The following is an 18,727-nucleotide window of genomic DNA, read 5'->3' on the forward strand; positions in this document are numbered from 1 at the left end:
AAATGAGGCTCTAGCTCAGTGACTTTCAACCTTCCTAAGGCTGCGACCCTTTAATACAGTTCCTCATGCTGTGGTGACCCCAGGCAAAAAATTATTTTCGTTGCGATTTCATAACTGTAATTTTGCTACTGTTAGAAGTTGGAATGGAAATAGCTGATGTGCAGGATATTTAATATATGACTCCCTCCTCCCAAAGAGGTTGAGAACCGCTGCTCTAGCTTTTTGGACTAATATATCACGAGTTATTGGGTCAGGCTGCAAGCACTGAGGAACCCGTTGTTAAAGTGGAGGAATTTTTCATTTTCTTTTTGGAATTTTGTCTCTACAAATTTCACTTTCTCTGTGTCTTGAGTAACCTCATTCCTTTGTTCGTATATATTGTTTGAAAGCAGATTGAGAAATTATTTGTAAGAAAGACTTGAATATTTGCTTCATTCCCCACTTCTGAGACGTGATAATATTAGGCCCTCCGGGCTATGCCAGAGATTTCTGAACTGCCTTAGGCAGTCTTCTCTGAGGACATGAGTGGTCGCCAGAGACAATGTGAGATTCTTTAAGGTCACTGGCAACCCACTTTAAGGAAAAAGTAGCAGGACTTCCCCCCGAATAAGTATCTGCAAAGCCAGGTTAATCTGCGCTTTAAATGCACTTTTTTCCCAGGTAGGGCCAGGTGCTCTCCAGAGTAGTCAGCAGGGCCAGCTGTGAAATCTTCTGCGGGGACTCTCAATGACTTTAACCTGCGAGGAAGGAGATGCTTCCCCTGCCACTCAGGATCCAGGAGGCGGGCGCACGGATTGTTGGCCTATCAGGGAGAACATTTGGTGGCTGTGTGAACTGTCCAATGAGGAGTTTTGGTCTTCGGTGACGGAGGCTGCACAACATTTGGGGTGCCATTGTGTGTCCCCGCCATATTGTCGTCCTGTGTCTTTGGCTGAGGCCCCCAGATTTCTTCCCTCGGTATCTGCATCCTCTTGTCTGACTGCAGGAGTCTCAGGAGGACATCAGAACTCCCGGTCTCTGAAAATGGTGCGTGCCGCAGGGCGTGAGGAGGAGGCTGCTGCAAGCGGAGGCGACAGTGGGGACGCGGCCTCCTAAGGCAGCGGAGTCTGGAGCTGAGTCTCATCCGGCTCCGCTGGGCAGCGCTGCCCGGGTCCCGCTGGGTGGAGCTGGGTCAGCTGGCACAGTCGCGGTCCTGTCCCTTGCTGAGCGCCCAGTGCCGCAGCGTCTCGGGTTACCTGGGCGTCCGCGTCTTTGCAGTCTGGGCGGTGTAGGCGGAGAGTCGTGGGAATACTTGGTTTTGGGCTTCTGGGCGGGGAAGGGGGTGTTGGGGGAGGGGAACAGCCGCGGGGTGTGGTGATCCTGGGTTCTGTGCACGTTGTCAGAAAAGTAGGATACCATTGTATCTCCACAGTATCCCAATTTACTTAGTAACCAGTCATTTCACAGCCTTTGTCGGTTTGTTTGTTTGTTTTTGGTTACGATTTGACGAGTACACGACTCTTCTTGCGAGCTGGGCATTGGCAACCGCGATTCTTTTATCTCAGTCTTAACCACTAATGTCAACAGGCAGGCAGGTTACACATGAACATTTCTCACAATGATATACAAATGTGCAGGTTACTGAACGTCTAGGAAATGGTTAAAGAGACTGAAGACAATGAGAGGTTCTCCTCAAGTTGGAGGCAGTGAACTGATTAAGACTTAGCGAGGAGGATTCAGAGATGTCCAATGCAGGTCCCGAGCGCAGGCTGTTAGATGGGCTGTCGGAAGTGAGCTGAGGTCCGTGGCAGGAGAAACTGCACTGGATCTGGAGTCCTGGTGCTGAGGCAGGGGTCCTTCCCTGTGATATGTTTCCTGTCCCTTGACATTTTTGTGGTCATTCAGTAAGCCAGTTACACTTTGGATAGTCTCAGGCAGGGTTTATATCCGATTACGTTGATGAAATAGTTTTAGTGGGCTTTTTTTAAAAATGATTTATTTTCAGGTGTCATTATTGAGATAAATTATCAATTTGTGCCTTATGTGTTTTGTTGACATTGATACTCAGAATAAACCGGTGCAGAGCTGTCAATTAACAAAATAGTCACTGTAGGCTTGGCACAGCCAGAAAGCTGATAATCCCCACAGTTCGCAGTAACTCAGCAGCCCCACCCTGTTTTCTATACCCTGTCTCTTTCGTTTCATTGGCATCTGCTTTTCCTATGAGTCTCAGCTTCCTTTAAATCCCATGACCTCTCTCCTTGGTCTAAGGATTTTCACAACTCTCAACAAATGCCCAACTTTCCAAGTCCTTCTGACGTTGCCAGACTCACTAGAAAATTCACAGATCCATGTGCACAGGTGGCTCGAATTGATCCCTGTCATAATGTTATTGGCCTGGGGTTGTTTCTAAACATTGTTTTGTTTTTAAGATTTTTATTTATGTATTATGTATAGTGTTCTACCTGCATGTATGCCTGCAGGCCAGAAGAGGGCACCAGATCTCATTGTAGATGGTTGTGAGCCACCATGTGGTTGCTGGGAATTGAACGCAGGTCCTGGGGAGAGCAGCCAGTGCTCTTAACCTCTGAGCCATCTCTCCAGCCCCGCTAAACATTGTTTTAACATAAAGAATCTTCATCGAGTTAGGCCGTGACTGTGTGTGAATGGAGTATTGCAATAGGATGAAGCCCTACGTGGTAGGTTCACAAGCTTCCTGATGGTTGGGCTAAAGAGGAGTGTCTCTTGTAGGGAGTAAAAAACAGTGGTGAATAAGGACAAGCAGGAGCAAATGGAAGGTAGGAGAGCCTGGTGAAATGGAGAGTTCCACAGTTGGCTACTAGAGAATAGTTTTTCTCTGAGGTCATCATGTCTTTAGGGTTAGAATCAGGAACTGGTATGTGCTGGCCCAGGCTGGGGTAGGTCAATGATCACAGGCCTACAGCAAGGAGATACATTTAAGGAAAATCTACCCAGATGTTTCTACTGATAAATTCAGGAATTCAGTGCTGAGGAAAAAAGTGGGAATTTTGAAGGCCTTATTTGGGTTAAAACTTGAGGGTGTTTCTAGTAATGTAGTTTCCTAGATCATGAGCACAATCAGTCATGCAGTAATGGTCATAATAGAAGTAATATTGATGGTAATAGTAATATGTAGAATTATGTGAATATAGCCCTTAACCAGGATTGCAATATTTGGGTGAAATTCAACCTTTTCATGTGTTCAGTTTTGTACCCACAGTGCTGTTCTATTCAGAATATAATGTAGAAAAGGGCTTAAGTATTTGTGGTTCATATGTGTGTCCCGTGTGACAGAGTATGTGCTCTTTGTCCTGTATTTTGGCACAGTGCTTCAAGAACTCTTGGAGGTTCCTGTGCAGTCAGAGTGTCTTTGTTTCTCATAAGCCCCTTTCAGGCAGTTTCTGAATTTCTGTTGGCAGATGAGCATGTATTTAATAAGCTTAGTATTTAACTTTTTCTCTATTAATGTGTATGGGTGTTTTGCCTGCCTGTATGGTATGTCTGTGCACTGCGTGTGTGGCTGCTGCCTGTGGAGTCCAGAAGAGGGCTTCGGATCCCTTTAGGGTGGAGTTGCCATGGAGGTATTGGGAATTGAATCTAGGTTCTCTGCAAGAACAGCCAGGACTCTTGACCACTGAACCATCCCGCCAGCCCCAGTATTTAACTTTTTGATTGAAGGTTTCTTTGTGTAATTGTTAGCAAAGCAGGTTGCTTTGCCTGGATGCTTCCCTCTTGGTAGAATTTTTTTAAATGAAATATTGGGTTATTTAAATATTCTAAAATTTTCTTTTGTGATTAAGTAGGTGATAGCAATTTACGTGGTTTGTAGCTGAGAGGCTACAATGATAAGGCCTGAAGAAGCCAAGAGAAAGGTTGCAGCAAGCCGTTTGTTTCACACTAAAACTCATGTGCATATGCAGATCAGAGGAGTCACATTCGGGTGAGTGAATGTGCTGGGTCTGCTGTGTATCCTCATCTCCTGTGTGTGTGTGTGTGTGTGTGTGTGTGTGTGTGTGTGTGTACACACTCCTTTTAGTTTTTCATGTGTTTATCACTAATCAGAGTATTACCTGCTTTGAATTTGGAGTGAAGTAATATTGCCCTATACACAACACTAGTATAAGGTTGAAACTTGTGTGTTTGTGAGTTGTGGATTCTTTGCCTTAATCTCCTGTGCGTATGGTGGAAGATAAGGTGAACTGGAAAACTGGTCCATGCTATGCATCACTTTCAAGATCCAGTGAACAGAGCTAGGAACTGAATCCGAAAACTGTGTCTTATTCAGAGAGCCAGCAATCTGAGAAGACAGCAGATTGACATCCCAAAGATCTGTCTTACCCAGCAGGTTATATAGAGCAGGGAAAGAAAGGCAGTGGATGATTTCATAGTTTACTCTTGCCCTTCTGGGCAAGGAGGTCAGTGTTGTCTCAGATTTATGGTGTTGGTGCTGTTTTCCATATCCCCTCCTCTCTCTGTGTATGAGGTTGTCTCTTACATCAAGGCCACCCAGTCTTGAATTCCTCATGTGTCACCCTCTGGATTACATCTAACTCAATACAGAAACGATTAGCAGTGTGTAGTGTGCGTGCGCAGATTCCTTTTTGCAAAATGAAGTATAGGTGTGCTCTTCTAACACTCTATAGCGTGTCCCCATACTGCCCCCCTGTTAGAAATAAGCCTTCTATCCTTAACAGCTGTTTCATATGGAAGATAGTTTCCTGCTGCTGTGAATCAAGTCAGCTGTTCGCTCATCTTCTTAGCAATAAGGGATTCTTTGGCAGAAAGCTGAGCACATCAGAGCATGCCGTATACAACAGCAGCCAAGAAGGAAAGGATAAGTCAACAGTGAAAAAACTCTCCTTATATTAGAGCCTAGTGATTTAATTATTAGTATAGTAGAGTCAGTTAACTGATTAATATATTAGAGTTATTTAATATGTTAAGAGTCTAATAGAGTCTAAAGACTGCTTTAACTTTTGGTTTAATCAATCAAGTATTGTCTATTGAGTTAGAAGATTCTTTAAATTCTTCACGAGCATGGTATGTCTCAGTAACAAATAATCTATCAGAGTCTGCTTTTAAGCATATATTACTTATAAAAGACTCTCTAACATGTGATTAAGCTTTAGATAAATTTAAAGTCTGCCCAAGTTGGGCATTGAACCCCAGTACTCGGGAAGCAGAGGCAGGTTGTTCGCTGTGAGTTCCAGGCCAGCCTGATCTACAGAGTGAGTTTCAGACCAGCCAGAGCTACAAAGTAAGACCCTGACTCAAAATAAATAAATAAACTCTGCCATACAGAGCAATCATAATTTCTAAAACAGTTCATTATTTCTTGTGCATGGGGAGGGGGTCTGTTTGTCATGGCATGTAGCTGGAGTTTTCCTGCCTGGCCCACAATGGGACAAATCTCTCTCACCTGCCAGTCCTACAGCCGCTCAGACCCGACCAAGTAAACACAGAGACTTATATTGGTTACAAACTGTGTGGCCGTGGCAGGCTTCTTGCTAACTGTTCTTACAGCTTAAATTAATCCATTTCCATTAATCTATATCTTGCCACATGGCTCGTGGCTTACTGGCATCTTCACATGCTGTTTGTCATCGTGGTGGCTGGCAGTGTCTCTCTGACTCAGCCTTCTACTTCCCAGCTTTATTCTCCTCCTTGTCCCACCTATACTTCCTGCCTAGCCAATGGCCAATCAGTGTTTTATTTATTGACTAATCAGCAACACATTTGCCATACAGAACATCCCACAGCAATGGCATGTATATGTAAGTTAGAGGAAAGCTCTCTGGAGTCCATTCTCTCCTCACATAGTTTCCCAGGAACTAACTCGAGTGCTCAGTTGTTTACTCAGTGAAGCATCTCACTAGCCCATACCCAGATTTTTAACTTTTAATTCCTGTTCTATGATAGTACCATCAGTTTAAGTATAGTAGTGAGGCTCAAACTAAACACACTTTGGGGGAACTACTATTACTCTTAGCAGGACAGTGTGCAGGACTAGATCCTAATGAAGATCTCTCTCTTGGCACGGTACAGCCTCTATATTTAATAATGTGTGTTCATCCTTTACACATTGTCTAAGACTTGAACCCTCCAAGCTCCGTGGAAGCATGAACCTGAAGGCAAGACCTGAAATGGAGGCCACAGAGTGCTGCTTACTGGCTTGTTCATGGCTTGCTCAGCCTGTTATACCACCAAGGACCACCTACCCAGGGTGGCATTGCCCACAGTGACCTGGACCCTAACATGGCAACCGCTAATGAAGAAAATGTCCTAAGACTAGCCTATAGGCAAATTTTGTTGAGGCATTTTCTCAATTAAGATTTCCCTTCTGTGAGAGCCAAAGTTACATTTTACATTTTTGTTTGTTTGCTTGTGTTTGTTTTTGTTTTCTAGACAGGATTTCTCTGTGTAGTTTTGGTGCCTGTCCTGGATCTCACTCTGTAGACCAGGCTGGCCTCGAACTCACAGAGATCCGCCTGGCTCTGCCTCTTGAGTGCTGGGATTAAAGGCGTGCACCACCATCACCCGGCTACATTTTATGCTTTAATTACTATGCCTTGGAGATCCAAGAAACAAAAACGCTTCTGATCAGCAAGCCCCTTGCCGGAGGACAGACAGTTCCTAAAATTCTGGAGGCTATTGTTTATGGGAGGTATCAAGCCTAATGTTTTCATTCCCCTAAACAAGTTTGTTTGACCCATCTGCACCAGATGTGCTCAATCACATGTGGGCAGGAGGTATGTAAGCAGGAAATACGTCATGATGTATGCTTGCCCATAATTGGGCCTGATGGGAAATACAATGAATCTTCAGCCTTTGCAAAACTTGATTCTGGGCCATTTTCCAGGAATCTGGGTATGGACCTGGCCAGAGCCCACCTACGTGGCTTAATTAAAGCTTGCTTCAAATTTGGCTTTCAACAGTGGCAGCGTCTTACTCTCCAACAGTATGATTAACACTTCCCAAATGTGTCAAAATTTGCTAACCAGCACATTTAGCTTCACTGTTATCTGGATTCTTTTCTGCATGCCATTAGGAGGGATAATCTCTCTCACAAATGCCTTATTACTTCTGTTGTCTTTATAGTCAGACCGGGAAAGGCTTCAACCCACCCTGACTGAAGGTGTCAGCACAGATCAACATGTATTTCACGCCCTTGATCCTGGCATTTGAGGAAGGTTGACATGTCAAACCTTGAGTGGGTATTGACCCTGTTAAATGATTTTATTTTAAAGGTTTTATTTTTAGTTTGAATCATGTGTATGAGTGTGTACACATGAATACGGGTGCCTGGAGAGGCCAGAGGTATCAGATCTCCTGAAACTGGAGTTATAGGCCAGACATAGGTACTGGGAACTAAACTTAATATTGGATCTTCCTTCTTTTCCTCCTTCTTTTCTTCTTTCCTTCCTTCCTTCCTTCCTTTCCTTTTTTCCCTCCTCCCAAGGCAGAGTCTCTTTTTGTAGTCCTGGCAGTTCTGGAACTCCCTGTGTGTAGACCAGGCTGACCGTTAATTCACAGAAATCCTCCTGCCTCTGCCTTCAGAGTTCTGGAATTAAAAGTGTGTGCCACCACTCCAGGCCGATCTTAATGGAAACACCTCTCCATCTTTGTTTTAAACCCTTTTTCTTTTCTTTTTTTCATGAGTATCAGTCTTAGGACTGTTCTTCTGTTCTTCTGTATGACATCAGATACCCTTGGGCTTTGATCTGTGACTTAATGTAATTAGTTAGGGTGCCTCTCCCCAAAGTAGACTCATGAAATGGCTTAACTGCTGGTCTCACCAAGTGGGTGGAAGAAATACTGTTTCTTTCTGTTCTTGTGTCTGTAATCACTGAGCTTTGGGGCTTTATTTTATCTATTGTTGAGAACCCTAAAAGTAAACGTTTGTTTTTTGGAGACAGGATTTCTTTGGGTAGCCCTAGCTGTCCTAGAAATATCTCTGTAGACCAGGCTGGCCTGGGACTCACAGAGATCCACCTGCCTCTGCCTCCCAGATGCTGGGAGCAAAGGTGTGCACCGCCACTGTTCGGCTAAAAGTGTAATTTTTTTTTTTTTTTTTTTTTTTGGTTTTTTGGTTTTTCAAGACAGGGTTTCTCTGTGTAGCTTTGCGCCTTTCCTGGGACTCACTTGGTAGCCCAGGCTGGCCTCGAACTCACAGAGATCCGCCTGGCTCTGCCTCCCGAGTGCTGGGATTAAAGGCGTGCGCCACCACTGCCCGGCTTAAAAGTGTAATTTTAAAGTGAAGTTGAAGCGTGCAAGTACTTTGCTGTATTCTTTTGTGGTTTTTCTTAGTGTGTGGAACAGACTGGCCGAGGCGATAAACAGCTATCATTCTGACCCTATGGAATTAGGAAGTAAACTTTAATTATAGTGAACCTAATCATATGTATGTCAACTATCTTTAAAGTTTTACTTGTAACAGCTCTGGCTGTCCTGGAACTGGATTTGTAGACCAGGTTGGCCTCTAACTCACAGAGATCTGTAGCTGGAGAATTTCTCTCCAGCTCCCGCCAAGTCTCGCGAGTCCCTGAGCCCACTTATAAAATAAACACACAGACCCTTACATTATTTAAACTGCTTGGCCATTAGCTCAGGCCTATCATTGTCTAGCTCTTACTCTTATGTCTAGCCCATTTTTTATTAATCTATACTTTGCCACATGGCTTGTGGCTTATCGGTACCTTATGTCTCCCTTGTCCTGGCAGTGGCTCCAGGCAATCAATCTCTTTCCTTCCTGTTTCCTCAATTCTCCTCTCTGTTAGTCCTGCCTATACTTCCTGTTTGGCTATTGGCCAATCAGTGTTTATTTATACAGAGCGATATCCACAGCAGAGATCTGTCTGCCTCTGCCTCCAAGTGCTGGGATTAAAGTCATGACCTACCATCATTCGGCTAAAGTTTTACTCTTATAGATCTTTTTTTAAAAAAAGGTTTATTTTATTTGTGTGTGTGTGTATATGCACGCCTGCACGCACATGCACACATGTGTGCAGGTGCCTGAGGAGGCCAGAGAGGGGTGTTAGGTCCCTCAGAGCTGGAGTCCAGGCGGTTGTGAGCTGCCTGACATGGGTGCTGGGAACTGAACTCGAATGCTCTGAAAGAGCAGCAGTGCTCTCAATCACTGAGCCATCTCTTCACTCCCTCTTACAAATCATCTTGGGAACTCAAGCCCTTGGTGACATGTTTAAGCTTTTGAATTTTCTCTCATTTCTTTTTATTTCCATTTTGCCACAGTCCTTTACATTGGAGATGTGGGTGTGGATACCAGCTAAACTCCTTTCCAATTTTAAATCATTTCCCCCTTTCTCCCCTTCATAGCCTCTCCCTGCCTGTCTGTCTGTCTATCTATCTGTCTGTCTCTATCTTGCCCTTGCTGTCTCTCACCCTCTCTGGCTCTCTGGCACTCTCTCTCATATGGGCAGACGTGCAAGTTTTTTCTCTCAGCATCTCTGGTCACATCCATATATAAGGAACCTATAGATATGATGGCTGAAGGTATTTGAGATGGAAAGTCTGCTTATTAGAGTGTTTGAGTTGTTGATAACAGCTAGAGGAGCAACGAGCAGGACAGGAGGAGTTTTGCTATAGTTAGTACCTTCTTACAGCTTTTCCCACTATTTGAAGGTCATGCTGGGGCCTGTCAGAGCTGATAACCAAGGAGCCGGTCAACTGCTGATACAAGGTTTTCACAAACGAATGAAATCTTCCCAGCCAGACTTCTGTCTGGCCTCAAAATCTTATGGTCATAGTCATAAGGCAACAAAATGAGATGCAAAGAAGTCTGCATGTAAAAAAATGGGAGTAGGGGGTTACTTAAATAATTGTACATCCCATTTTTCTTTAACTTTTACCAAAATATGTATCATACCTGTAACTTAAAAAAAGTTATTTGTGTTTATTTTATATGTATGGGTGCTTTGCCTACACGTATGTCTGTTCACCATATGTGTGCCTAGTGCCTGTGGAGGCCAGAAGAAGGTGCTGGATCCCCTGGAACTGGAGTTACAGGTGATTGTGAGCTGTCACGTAGGTGCTGGGAACTGAACCCAGTCTTCTGGAAGAGTAGAAAGTGCTCTGAACCACTGAGCCACCCAGCCTCCTGTATCTATAACTTTTAATAAGACTTTTTTTTTTTTTGGTAGACTTCATGGTTCCTTTTTTTAAAATCTTATTTTTACAGATTTTAAAAGGCATTTCCCCCGCTAATAAAACAGCCTTTATGCTGGGTAGATGGCTCAGCGGATAAAGTGTTTGCATACATAGGACCTGAGTTCGGATCACCAGAAACTCAGGCACATGTCTAGCTAGCCCCAGTGCTGGTGGGGTTGGTGTGGAGGATGGTAGAAGGGTAAATAAGGTAGGAAGTGGTGGAGAGATCTTGGATGCTTGGTGGCTTACAACTCTAGATGGAGCTAGTGCTAGGTTTAGGGAGAAACCCCATATTAAAAATGTAGAAAGTAATAGAGGAAAGCAATCTAAGACAGCTTCTGATCTCTATACATGCATGCATGGGGCAAGTGCATCGACATATGCATGTTCACATACATACATACACTACACCACACACACACACACACACACACACACACACACACACACACACGCACGCACGCAAATTTAAAAGGTCAGAGTACAATTTTGGGGAGTCAGGGTTTTTTGTGTGTTTGTTTGTTTTGTTTTGTTTTTCTAATATGGATTCTGGAGATTAAACTTGGGTTAACAGACTTCTGTGGCAAGTGCATCTCTCCAGCCCATACATGAAATATTTTTTACCAAAGAAAAACAAGAATGAACCAGGGTGAATCAGAGTTGGAGACTTATTTATTTATTTATTTATTTGTTTGTTTGTTTGTTTTTGTGATGGGGTCTCTCTATGTAACCCTGATTGTTCTAGGACTTGCTGTGTAGACCAGGCTGGCCTTGAATTCACCAAGATCTTCCTGCCTCTGCCTCCCAAGTGCTGGGGTTAAATGCATGCACCATAACACCCAGTTGGAAATTTATTAAGAGACATTTTAAAAATAGGACACATGGATTATTAGAAAGAGAGACTCCAAAGAAAGAATAAGACATGGCCAACTGTAGATACAAGCATCTCAAAGGAGAATGTCAATCAATTGCCTTTACAATGGGTATTTGTAGAATTTTGGTGCTTTGAAGTTACATGTTAAGAAACCTGTACCTCCACTTTATTAATACATTTTATCTTTGACAATTTCACATACCTAAATGATGTATTCTGGTTATTCTTCCCCACACTGTCTCTTATTCCTTTTCTTCCTGCCATCCCTATTTCTTCTTGCAAATCTTTTTCATAGGCATTGTTTTTTATTTGTTACTGTCCCACAGAGTTTAATTGAGGCCATCTGTGTAACTCTGAATTCAGAAATAACCATTTGGGTTTGGTGGGCTTACCAATGTGTATACAAGTAGATACAAATATGTTCCTCTTCTGAGAGTTCATGATTGCCATGGCCCACCACTTCTTAAATTATATTTCTTATTTGTGTGTCCTTATGTGTGTTTGCTTGTCCGGATGTGCATGATGTGGGTACAGATATCCATGGAGGCCAGAGAGATCCCCTGGAACAGGAGTTACTGGTAGTTCTGAGCTGTCTGATGTGGGTGTTCGACCCTCTGCAAGAGCAACAAGTGCTCTTGGCCACTGAGCCATCCGCACTCCCCCAGCCCAGACCATTTTCATATTCCTAAACAAATGTAGTTTACAACAATGTTAAAAGTTTTTTAAAAAAATTCTTTTATAAATAAAGCTGTAAGGTGAATTTATGAAAGGTACTGTCTAGATTTGGGAACAAGAAGGAAGTACTAAAAACTGAAAATTATACATAATTTTTATCATTTTTGCACTAAGTAAGCACAATGTATTTATTGTCTTTGACAAGATTATCTTTAGAAAAACATATTGCCTCTGCAAGCAAGTAAGGCTTTATTAGTATTGCCTCTAGTTCTGTGTTTGTTTACTAGTACTGCGGATTATCTTTAATGAGTTCCATTCAATTTTTATTTTATTTATTTATTTTCTGTTTGTTTGTTTTGAGACAGGATCTCACTATGTAGCTTTGGCTGTCCTGGAACTCACTATGTAGACCACACTGGCCTTGAACCCACCTCTGTCTTCCAAGTGCTGGAATTAAAGGTGTGCACCACCATGCCCAACTTCTAGTTTTTTAAATTAAGAGTGATCTATAAGAAGCCAGGTACATGCTCCCAAACATTTTTCAGTGCATTCACTGAAGATGTACTAAGGTTCCTAACAAGTTGTGACAAGAGATTAAATTGTATCCACTAAGCCAGCTTCTTTTAAGACTCTTCATGCAAAGAATGTGTTTTCCAATCACTAATTTCTAATGACCACACAAAAATACTGCAACTTTTCCCTGCTAAACTTCTGTCTAGCCTCAAAATCTTATGGTCACAGTCCTAAGACAACAAAATGAGATGCAAAGAAGTCTACATTTAAACAACGGGGGGCTGGAGAGATGGCTCAGAGGTTAAGAGCATTGACTGCTCTTCCAGAAGTTCTTGAGTTCAGTTCCCAGCAACCACATGGCAGCTCATAACCATCTATAATGAGATCTGATTCCCTCTTCTGGTGTACAGGCAGCCATGCAGACAGAACACTGTATACATAAAATAAATTAGAAAACAAAAGTAGCATGTGGTTGGCATCAGTTCTCTGGAAAAGCCATTCTTTAGAGTTAGAGTGAAGAGGAATTCTTCCCAGTAGTAGTTTCCATACCACAGGAGAGGCAGAAGGTTTCTTTTTCCAGCCTGCATAAGATTATGTAGTCTCATGACAGTCATTGTTGACTCTCTTGTTGGGTATTAAGTAATGCAAAAGTTGCTATAAAAATGTAGGGGGATCTATGTTGTAGAAATTTTCAGCACAAGGGGTAGTCTCATTCTGATTTTGCTTTACCAGATATCTCCAATCTGCTGTTAGAATTGCTGTATGAAAAATCAGCATGTATATGAAATTATATGTATGGAATAAGGATGTGACTTGAATACATGTGGAACATAGCATCATATCAAGTTCTGATGAATTAAGTCTATAAGTCTATAAGACTATAAGACTCACCCTTTCTCTTGGAAATATATGTGTGTATTTTTAGGAGTCAGTGACCTTTGAGGATGTGGCTGTGAACTTCACCCTGGAGGAGTGGGTTATGCTGGATTCATCTCAAAAGGATCTCTACAAAGATGTGATGCAGGAAAACTTGAGGAACCTGGCCTATATAGGTGAAGATGACATTATTTTCTTACTTAGTCAATGAAAGAACAAGTGTTTTTTGCTCATCAATACTGCTGTATGAATTAGATTATTGGTGGAATCACTTTATACTGTGAATTTGTGAATTTAGCTAGAATCTTTTTTTTTCCCCTGTAGAAGTAATCCATTTTTCTTGGTTTGTATTCTAGGAAACAAATGGGAACACCAAAACATAGAAAATGAGTATGAAAATCTCTGGAGAAAACTAAGGTAATTCGTAAGGAGACAGCAGTGTTCCTCAGGGCTCTTGGTGGGTTGGCACACTTTACAAAGCAGTGATAGATACAAATAAATCTTTTTTTTGTTTTTGTTTTTGTTTTTGTTTTTGTTTTTGTTTTTCGAGACAGGGTTTCTCTGTGTAGCTTTGCGCCTTTCCTGGAACTCACTTGGTAGCCCAGGCTGGCCTCGAACTCACAGAGATTCGCCTGGCTCTGCCTCCGAGTGCTGGGATTAAAGGCGTGCGCCACCACCGACCGGCTACAAATAAATCTTGTTCCAAACAGTTTTAATTTCAACAAATCTTCTCCAAAGCTGCTTACACATTAACTTCAGCAATCAGAACATCCTAGTATTAGTAACAACCGGAGCATCATGATACCACAAGTAATACTTTATCATATTCATATATACTATCTTTATATTATTTAAAATGTTATATTGATTTATCTCCAGGATTTGGGTATGCATTGTATAATGAAATAAAAAAAATTTTAGAATAGGATGAATATCATAATAGATATACAAATATGTCAGAATCCAACATTATTTTAGTCACTAGTACATCAAAAATGTATACAGTATTAAGTATTGAAAATGTATTTAAAGGTAATATAGACATTCAGCATTTGCCTGTAATGAAGATAGTGTAGCACAACTACACACGACTACCTCTGTTTTTATTGTAAATGTCCTTAAACCATATTGCAGAGCATTCAATTCAAACATTTTTGAAAATTATTACAGGGGATATAATTAACACTTCTTGTGACAAATTATTAATAAACATGTTTTTAGTAATACACTTTTTATTTTTTGTAGTAACCAGTTGTTGGAAAGACTCTGTGAATATACAGAAGGTCATCAGTCTGCAGAAATCTTTAACTGGACTCCAGAGTGTGTCCTGAACCAGAAATCATGTCCAGGAGTTCCCACATATGAAAACCATGTATATGGAGAAGTGGTTATTGGCCACTTATCTCTAAATGTCCTTCCTCATCCTGACCCAGGGCACAAACCATATGACACTCAGGAATATGGAAAGGAGCTGAATAAACATAGGGAATTTGGGAACATCTCCAGTTCTACCACAACCTTCCAGAAGCATAAAAGAATTCACACCAAGGAGAAACCTAAAACTAGTCACTGTAATAAAGACATTAGCTGTCTCACATCAGGTCAAAATGATGAAAAGACTTCTACGGGAGAAAAACACTACGAATGTAAACAATGTGGAAAAGTATTTACTTCTTCCAGTTCTTTTAGAAGGCATGAAGAATATCACAGCCGAGAAAAATCTTATGTTTGTAAGCAGTGTGGGAAAGCATTCCCTTTTCCTAGTTCACTACAAATACATGAAAGAATTCACACAGGTGAGAAGCCCTATATGTGTAAACAGTGTGGGAAAACCTTTGCCCGTTCGAGTTCTCTTCTAACTCATGAAAGAATTCATACTGGAGAAAAGCCCTATGTGTGTAAGCAGTGTGGGAAAGCCTTCACTGATCGTAGTTCACTCCGATTCCATGAAATGATGCACAGTGGAGAGAAACCCTATAAATGTACGAAATGTGGTAAGGCTTTTGCTTCTTCAGGTGCCTTTCGAAAACATGAACGGACTCACACAGGAGAGCAGCTCTTCGTGTGTTTGCAATGTGAGAAAGTTTTCAGTTGTGAAAGTGCTTTTCGAACACATAAAATAATTCATTCTGGAGAATGTGTATGTAAGCAATGTGGTAAAGCCTTTACTAGTCACAGTTCAGTTAAATACCATGAATTGATGCATAGTGGAGAGAAACCCTATGTATGTAAGCAGTGTGGAAAAACCTTTAGATCTCCTAAACAAGTTCAAATTCATAAACGAACTCACACTGGAGAAAAACCTTATGTGTGCAAGGAATGTGGGAAAGCTTTTACTTTTCTCGGTTCCCTTCAATACCATGAATTGATTCATACTGGAGAGAAGCCCTATCTATGTAAACAATGTGGGAAAGCCTTCAGGTCTTCTCGTCAGGTTCAAATACATGAACGAACTCACACTGGAGAAAAACCATATGTATGTAAGCAATGTGGAAAAGCCTTCTTTTCTTTGTATCATTTGAGAAGACATGAAGTAATTCACAGTGGCATGAATCCCTATGTTTGTAAGCAATGTGGGAAAGCCTTCAGTTGGTTCAGTACCTTTCACAGTCATAAACAGACTCACACTGGAGAAAAACCCTATTTATGCAAGCAATGTGGGAAAGCCTTCTGTAGCCGCATATCATGGAGAAGGCATGAGAAAGCTCACACTACAGTGAAGCCTTACGCATGTGTTCAATGTGGAAAAGCCTTTCGTTCTCCTAGTTACCTCAAAATACATGAAAGAATCCACACTGGAGAGAAGCCCTTTATATGTTCGCAATGTGGAAAACCCTTCCGTTCTTTTCGTTATGTGAAGTCACATGAAAGAAGTCACACTGGAGAGAAACCCTTTGTATGTACAGAATGTGGGAAAGCCTTCAGTTATTATAGTTCTTTCCACAGACATAGAAGAACTCACCAGACAGTAACCTTGAATTCAGAACTTGAAAAGTCTTCATAACATAAGACTGCATTCAGAGAACTATAAAGTTAAACATGTGGAACACCTTTTGGTCCTATTCATGGATTAAGAAAGAACATGTTTGGGCAGGCATAGTGTGGCATACCTTTAATCCCAAAATTTGAGAGGCAGAGGCAGGGAATGTCAGAGTTCAAGGCCAATCTGTTCTATATATTGATTTCCTAGTCACTCAGGGCTACATAGTAAGACTGTTTCAAAAAAAAAAAAAAGAAAGAAAAGAAAACATGTTTGTATATTTAACTAGAAGAGATGTCCAAATATGAACACATGTGCAAATGCTTCCCCAATAAAATCTTTCCTTGTCAAAACACAAGGAACTCAATAGTAGCAAACACTGGGACAGTCCTTTGAAAAATTTTCATATATTAATTTCCATAAATGTCAATAATGTGAAGGACTGAATACAAACTTTTGTTTGTTTTAGAAAATCCAATATCTGAAGAAAACTTTGTAAATATATTGTACTTATTGGAATCTATTAGCGATTTGTTTCTGTTTTTCAGAAATAGTCTTGCCGTGTAATCCAGTCTGGCCTTGACCCAATTATCTTCCTGTTTCAACCTCTAGAATGTTTGAGTGAAAGATGTCTGCTTCCACATCCAGCATTGGTAGTTCATTCCTAAAAGAACCTTTTTGGACTCCATGCTTCACATTTTTGCTCTAAAAAAAAAACCTCTTTTTAAAACTATATGTATATGCATGTTGTCTGTGTGTGAATTTGTGCACATTCATGTAGTGCCTGCAGAGACCAGAAGGAGATCAGATCCTCTGGGGCTAGAATTATAGGCAGCTGTGAGCTGCCTCATGTGGGTGCTTGGAACTGAATCCTGTCCTCTGCAAGACTATTACACACGCTTAACCACTGAGCCATTTCTCCAGCCCCTAGAAAATTATCTTTAAACTGAGTATGTGAAGTGAAGGATTGCTTAAGTACAGGAGATGGAAACCAAAAAGGAAAAAAGAAAGAGAAAAGAAGAAGAAAAAGGTACACTATCATTACATTAATTTAGTAAGGTTTCTTAGAGCAATACTGCATACAAGTTTAATGTGTGAAATCTTTTTGCATTAAATCAGGTAGTTTTTTCCTTTTATTTTAATTTCTGTACATTCACTGATGAGTTTATAGTTATTTGTAATGCCAGAAGGCTCAAAAAAAAAAAAAAAAGGTCTTGTTTTCAAGCCCTTGAGATTATTGTATCATGGAAAAAATGACTTTTTGTGAATATTGAGATTTTTTCGTCTTAATTCATATGGCAAGCTCTTACCATTTTTTTGTAGACTGTCATCATTCTCTTCCATGAACAGAGCTCACTTTTATATTCTATATTTTTGTTTGTTAACTTTCTCTCTTCTCTACCTGATGTTTTTTTTCCTAACATTTCTTATCTCCTCGTCCTTTAAATTATTTTCAAACCACTTGTAGATTAACAAGTGTTAATTCTTAGTCTACTTAGAAGGTAGGTATAAACGTCACTCTATAATCATAGATCACATCACATTTACAAGCTTTCCTAGTTTTTCATGTCACCAGCCACTTTTATTGTACATATATAACTAATGATTTTTTTCTCATGTAAATGTTATTTTGATGTTTGTATTGTTGTACCATTGATTTTTATTGTAATTTCCTCTCCAGTCACTATACTAAGAGAGATGTTGGCATTAGTGGCCTGTTGCCAAAGACTGTTGGTACCATGTAATAAATTGTACTAAATCTGTTTGTGCACAGTAAGCCAGTATGTCTCATCAGTAAGAACATTCCATGGACATTCTGGCAGGATTGGTGTTTAACTTAAAGGGATTTATGGGGTTGCTTAGATATAGTTAGGTGCCTCTTTGTTGGATGTACTGAGATGTGAGTAGAATTCTATATTTGGTAATCATAGGAGTTATTACTTGGAAGGCCTCAAATAATTACATTAAGAAAATTTTAATTCATGGAAATTACTACTCACTGGTGAAGAGAGGGTGCTTGCCTCATTTTCACGATTCAGAATGTTTTATACTCTGTCAGTTTTACAGGCAACCTTACAGAGTGTCCTTTCCTTTTGTCATGGTTATAAAGGAGCAGTGTCCAGTGGTGTAAGCATGGGACACATGCCTTCACAGCAGCAGATTTGGCTTTGCTTTGAACACCAGTGTTCTGGGCCAGTTTTTACTTTTCTGAGTTACTGTAGCAGCACTACAGTATTTCCTCCGATATAGTGTTTACTGCTCTTCACAAATACAGATGTTTTTAATTACCCATTTGGCTATGTTCTGATAAACCCATAGGAAGGGGTAAATGTAGCAAAAAATTATACTCAACCTAGTGAATATTAAACCTTAGACTAGTCATTTTCAGGACTCTTATTTAGGTCCAGATTGGGGGAAGTAATTTCTGCACATTGTTTCTTCTTTTAAATTAAAAAAGGTATGTATTATTATGCAAAGTAATGGGTTTTGTTATGATACTTTGATACATGTATACTATGTACTTTGATTCTTTTCACTCATTTTTTTTTTAATCTCTTTCCCTCTTCCCTCTGCCCAGTGGTTCTCATTGCCTCCAAAATAGAATCTTTTTTTTTTTTTTTTTTTTTTTTTTTTGAGATAGGGTT

The 18,727-nt window shown here is 40.7% G+C and overlaps 1 protein-coding gene across 2 annotated transcripts; it reads left to right on the forward strand.

Annotated features, from left to right (window-relative positions):
- The first annotated feature begins 879 nt into the window (after positions 1–879).
- LOC131900575 (zinc finger protein 124-like) lies at positions 880–17,278 on the forward strand. 2 transcript variants are annotated; one of them, XM_059251854.1, is made up of 4 exons: positions 880–1,026; positions 13,152–13,278; positions 13,459–13,519; positions 14,348–17,278. In XM_059251854.1, the coding sequence occupies exons 1-4, from the start codon at positions 1,024–1,026 to the stop codon at positions 16,104–16,106; spliced, it is 1,950 nt and encodes a 649-aa protein (XP_059107837.1). In that variant the 5' UTR covers positions 880–1,023; the 3' UTR covers positions 16,107–17,278. The 2 variants fall into 2 exon arrangements, with proteins under 2 accessions (XP_059107837.1, XP_059107838.1); XM_059251855.1 differs by lacking the exon at positions 14,348–17,278 and having other exon boundaries at positions 13,459–13,523.
- The last annotated feature ends 1,449 nt before the right edge of the window (positions 17,279–18,727 follow it).

This window comes from Peromyscus eremicus, unplaced genomic scaffold (assembly GCF_949786415.1).
Source record: "Peromyscus eremicus unplaced genomic scaffold, PerEre_H2_v1 PerEre#2#chr22_unloc_1, whole genome shotgun sequence".
NCBI lineage: Eukaryota > Metazoa > Chordata > Mammalia > Rodentia > Cricetidae > Peromyscus > Peromyscus eremicus.